The sequence below is a fragment of the Anomaloglossus baeobatrachus genome, chromosome 6 (assembly GCF_048569485.1).
Source record: "Anomaloglossus baeobatrachus isolate aAnoBae1 chromosome 6, aAnoBae1.hap1, whole genome shotgun sequence".
Lineage (NCBI taxonomy): Eukaryota > Metazoa > Chordata > Amphibia > Anura > Aromobatidae > Anomaloglossus > Anomaloglossus baeobatrachus.
The window spans coordinates 331,022,332-331,028,331 of NC_134358.1; the positions used below are offsets into that span (position 1 = coordinate 331,022,332).

At 43.7% G+C, this 6,000-nt stretch overlaps 1 protein-coding gene across 1 annotated transcript in view; it reads right to left on the reverse strand.

Moving 5' to 3' along the window:
• ZNF830 (zinc finger protein 830) overlaps positions 1 to 5,750 on the reverse strand; it is a 144,992-nt gene extending 139,242 nt beyond the window's left edge. The window contains exon 1 of the mRNA XM_075316538.1: positions 5,597 to 5,750. Coding sequence (XP_075172653.1) covers positions 5,597 to 5,712 — 116 coding nt within the window. The 5' untranslated portion in view covers positions 5,713 to 5,750. The remainder of the gene's footprint in view (positions 1 to 5,596) is intronic.
• Positions 5,751 to 6,000: the final 250 nt, after the last annotated feature.

Consider the following 6,000-nt stretch of genomic DNA (forward strand, 5'->3'; position numbering starts at 1 on the left):
CACACATGTAGTGGGACATGTATGATCTCAGTACTGATCTGCTGTATATACACAAGTGGTCATCATCCAGCTCTCATATACAGCACACATGTAGTGGGACATGTATGATCTCAGTACTAATCTGTATATACACAAGTGGCCATCATCCAGCTCTCATGTACAGCACACATGTAGTGGGACATGTATGATCTCAGTACTGATCTGCTGTATATACACAAGTGACCATCATCCAGCTCTCATGTACAGCACACATGTAGTGGGACATGTATGATCTCAGTACTGATCTGCTGTATATACACAAGTGGCCATCATCCAGCTCTCATGTACAGCACACATGTAGTGGGACATGTATGATCTCAGTACTGATCTGCTGTATATACACAAGTGGCCATCATCCAGCTCTCATATACAGCACACATGTAGTGGGACATGTATGATCTCAGTACTGATCTGCTGTATATACACAAGTGGTCATCATCCAGCTCTCATATACAGCACACATGTAGTGGGACATGTATGATCTCAGTACTAATCTGTATATACACAAGTGGCCATCATCCAGCTCTCATGTACAGCACACATGTAGTGGGACATGTATGATCTCAGTACTGATCTGCTGTATATACACAAGTGGCCATCATCCACCTCTCATATACAGCACACATGTAGTGAGACATGTATGATCTCAGTAGTCATCTGTATATACACAAGTGGCCATCATCCAGCTCTCATGTACAGCACACATGTAGTGGGACATGTATGATCTCAGTACTGATCTGCTGTATATACACAAGTGGCCATCATCCAGCTCTCATGTACAGCACACATGTAGTGGGACATGTATGATCTCAGTACTGATCTGCTGTATATAGACAAGTGGTCATCATCCAGCTCTCATATACAGCACACATGTAGTGGGACATGTATGATCTCAGTACTAATCTGTATATACACAAGTGGCCATCATCCAGCTCTCATGTACAGCACACATGTAGTGGGACATGTATGATCTCAGTACTGATCTGTATATACACAAGTGGCCATCATCCAGCTCTCATATACAGCACACATGTAGTGGGACATGTATGATCTCAGTACTGATCTGCTGTATATACACAAGTGGTCATCATCCAGCTCTCATATACAGCACACATGTAGTGGGACATGTATGATCTCAGTACTGATCTGCTGTATATACACAAGTGGTCATCATCCAGCTCTCATATACAGCACACATGTAGTGGGACATGTATGATCTCAGTACTAATCTGTATATACACAAGTGACCATCATCCACCTCTCATATACAGCACACATGTAGTGGGACATGTATGATCTCAGTACTGATCTGTATATACACAAGTGTCCATCATCCAGCTCTCATGTACAGCACACATGTAGTGGGACATGTATGATCTCAGTACTGATCTGTATATACACAAGTGGCCATCATCCAGCTCTCATGTACAGCACACATGTAGTGGGACATGTATGATCTCAGTACTGATCTGCTGTATATACACAAGTGGCCATCATCCAGCCCTCATGTACAGCACACATGTAGTGGGACATGTATGATCTCAGTACTGATCTGCTGTATATACACAAGTGGCCATCATCCAGCCCTCATGTACAGCACACATGTAGTGGGACATGTATGATCTCAGTACTGATCTGTATATACACAAGTGGCCATCATCCAGCTCTCATGTACAGCACACATGTAGTGGGACATGTATGATCTCAGTACTGATCTGTATATACACAAGTGACCATCATCCAGCTCTCATGTACAGCACACATGTAGTGGGACATGTATGATCTCAGTACTGATCTGCTGTATATACACAAGTGGCCATCATCCAGCTCTCATATACAGCACACATGTAGTGGGACATGTATGATCTCAGTACTGATCTGTATATACACAAGTGGCCATCATCCAGCTCTCATATACAGCACACATGTAGTGGGACATGTATGATCTGAGTACTGATCTGTATATACACAAGTGGCCATCATCCAGCTCTCATGTACAGCACACATGTAGTGGGACATGTATGATCTCAGTACTGATCTGTATATACACAAGTGACCATCATCCAGCTCTCATGTACAGCACACATGTAGTGGGACATGTATGATCTCAGTACTGATCTGTATATACACAAGTGGCCATCATCCAGCTCTCATGTACAGCACACATGTAGTGGGACATGTATGATCTCAGTACTGATCTGTATATACACAAGTGGCCATCATCCAGCTCTCATATACAGCACACATGTAGTGGGACATGTATGATCTCAGTACTGATCTGTATATACACAAGTGGCCATCATCCAGCTCTCATATACAGCACACATGTAGTGGGACATGTATGATCTCAATACTGATCTGCTGTATATACACAAGTGGTCATCATCCAGCTCTCATATACAGCACACATGTAGTGGGACATGTATGATCTCAGTACTGATCTGTATATACACAAGTGGCCATCATCCAGCTCTCATGTACAGCACACATGTAGTGGGACATGTATGATCTCAGTACTGATCTGCTGTATATACACAAGTGGCCATCATCCAGCTCTCATATACAGCACACATGTAGTGGGACATGTATGATCTCAGTACTGATCTGCTGTATATACACAAGTGGCCATCATCCAGCTCTCATGTACAGCACACATGTAGTGGGACATGTATGATCTCAGTACTGATCTGTATATACACAAGTGGCCATCATCCAGCTCTCATGTACAGCACACATGTAGTGGGACATGTATGATCTCAGTACTGATCTGCTGTATATACACAAGTGGTCATCATCCAGCTCTCATATACAGCACACATGTAGTGGGACATGTATGATCTCAGTACTAATCTGTATATACACAAGTGGCCATCATCCAGCTCTCATGTACAGCACACATGTAGTGGGACATGTATGATCTCAGTACTGATCTGTATATACACAAGTGGCCATCATCCAGCTCTCATATACAGCACACATGTAGTGGGACATGTATGATCTCAGTACTGATCTGCTGTATATACACAAGTGGTCATCATCCAGCTCTCATATACAGCACACATGTAGTGGGACATGTATGATCTCAGTACTAATCTGTATATACACAAGTGGCCATCATCCAGCTCTCATGTACAGCACACATGTAGTGGGACATGTATGATCTCAGTACTGATCTGCTGTATATACACAAGTGGCCATCATCCACCTCTCATATACAGCACACATGTAGTGAGACATGTATGATCTCAGTAGTCATCTGTATATACACAAGTGGCCATCATCCAGCTCTCATGTACAGCACACATGTAGTGGGACATGTATGATCTCAGTACTGATCTGCTGTATATACACAAGTGGCCATCATCCAGCTCTCATGTACAGCACACATGTAGTGGGACATGTATGATCTCAGTACTGATCTGCTGTATATACACAAGTGGTCATCATCCAGCTCTCATATACAGCACACATGTAGTGGGACATGTATGATCTCAGTACTAATCTGTATATACACAAGTGGCCATCATCCAGCTCTCATGTACAGCACACATGTAGTGGGACATGTATGATCTCAGTACTGATCTGTATATACACAAGTGGCCATCATCCAGCTCTCATATACAGCACACATGTAGTGGGACATGTATGATCTCAGTACTGATCTGCTGTATATACACAAGTGGTCATCATCCAGCTCTCATATACAGCACACATGTAGTGGGACATGTATGATCTCAGTACTAATCTGTATATACACAAGTGGCCATCATCCAGCTCTCATGTACAGCACACATGTAGTGGGACATGTATGATCTCAGTACTGATCTGCTGTATATACACAAGTGACCATCATCCAGCTCTCATGTACAGCACACATGTAGTGGGACATGTATGATCTCAGTACTGATCTGCTGTATATACACAAGTGGCCATCATCCAGCTCTCATATACAGCACACATGTAGTGGGACATGTATGATCTCAGTACTGATCTGCTGTATATACACAAGTGGTCATCATCCAGCTCTCATATACAGCACACATGTAGTGGGACATGTATGATCTCAGTACTAATCTGTATATACACAAGTGGCCATCATCCAGCTCTCATGTACAGCACACATGTAGTGGGACATGTATGATCTCAGTACTGATCTGCTGTATATACACAAGTGGCCATCATCCACCTCTCATATACAGCACACATGTAGTGAGACATGTATGATCTCAGTAGTCATCTGTATATACACAAGTGGCCATCATCCAGCTCTCATGTACAGCACACATGTAGTGGGACATGTATGATCTCAGTACTGATCTGCTGTATATACACAAGTGGCCATCATCCAGCTCTCATGTACAGCACACATGTAGTGGGACATGTATGATCTCAGTACTGATCTGCTGTATATAGACAAGTGGTCATCATCCAGCTCTCATATACAGCACACATGTAGTGGGACATGTATGATCTCAGTACTAATCTGTATATACACAAGTGGCCATCATCCAGCTCTCATGTACAGCACACATGTAGTGGGACATGTATGATCTCAGTACTGATCTGTATATACACAAGTGGCCATCATCCAGCTCTCATATACAGCACACATGTAGTGGGACATGTATGATCTCAGTACTGATCTGCTGTATATACACAAGTGGTCATCATCCAGCTCTCATATACAGCACACATGTAGTGGGACATGTATGATCTCAGTACTGATCTGCTGTATATACACAAGTGGTCATCATCCAGCTCTCATATACAGCACACATGTAGTGGGACATGTATGATCTCAGTACTAATCTGTATATACACAAGTGACCATCATCCACCTCTCATATACAGCACACATGTAGTGGGACATGTATGATCTCAGTACTGATCTGTATATACACAAGTGTCCATCATCCAGCTCTCATGTACAGCACACATGTAGTGGGACATGTATGATCTCAGTACTGATCTGTATATACACAAGTGGTCATCATCCAGCTCTCATGTACAGCACACATGTAGTGGGACATGTATGATCTCAGTACTGATCTGTATATACACAAGTGGTCATCATCCAGCTCTCATGTACAGCACACATGTAGTGGGACATGTATGATCTCAGTACTGATCTGTATATACACAAGTGGCCATCATCCAGCTCTCATATACAGCACACATGTAGTGGGACATGTATGATCTCAGTACTGATCTGCTGTATATACACAAGTGGCCATCATCCAGCTCTCATATACAGCACACATGTAGTGGGACATGTATGATCTCAGTACTGATCTGCTGTATATACACAAGTGGCCATCATCCAGCTCTCCCACTACTCATACAGAGGGACATGTTCTACCTTATGCAAGGTTTCCTCCGTGTCAGGGCTCCTCCTGCGGGAGCATTACACTCCCTGTACCTGGAGAATGGGGGCTGAATGGCGCCCTCTATCGGCGGTACATTGGGGAACAATCAGACATGGAGGCTGCTGCCCGGGAATGATGCGGACTGACTTCATCTACACAGGACGTTACGGCACAATCCTCAGAGTAAAGGATATTTGGCCAGCGGGGACTCCACTTTTTTCTTAGCTGCTGTCTCCCTTTGCTTTGCCTTCATTAACCTCCTCAGCTCATCTTGTTGTATGAATTTCTTCTTTCCGGGGGCCGCCATGTTTCTACTCCCCACACCCGTCTCACCTAATAGATATCACTTCCCGTTGGTGAAGTTAAATGACGTCAGCACAAGGGCCAACGTCTTTACTTTCCGGATTGGCTGTGTTTAGAAGAAGCTGGTCTTGTGATGGCTGACGTCACACTGTGGGCGGAGCCTACTTACTTTCCTCGTGCGAGGAAGCTGTATGATAACAGAGGACAGGACAGGCTAGAATGGAGTCATTAGGCTGGAATCACATCTATGCGAGTAAGATCGGTCCGAGTTGGCTGAAAAAAACTCGGCTGA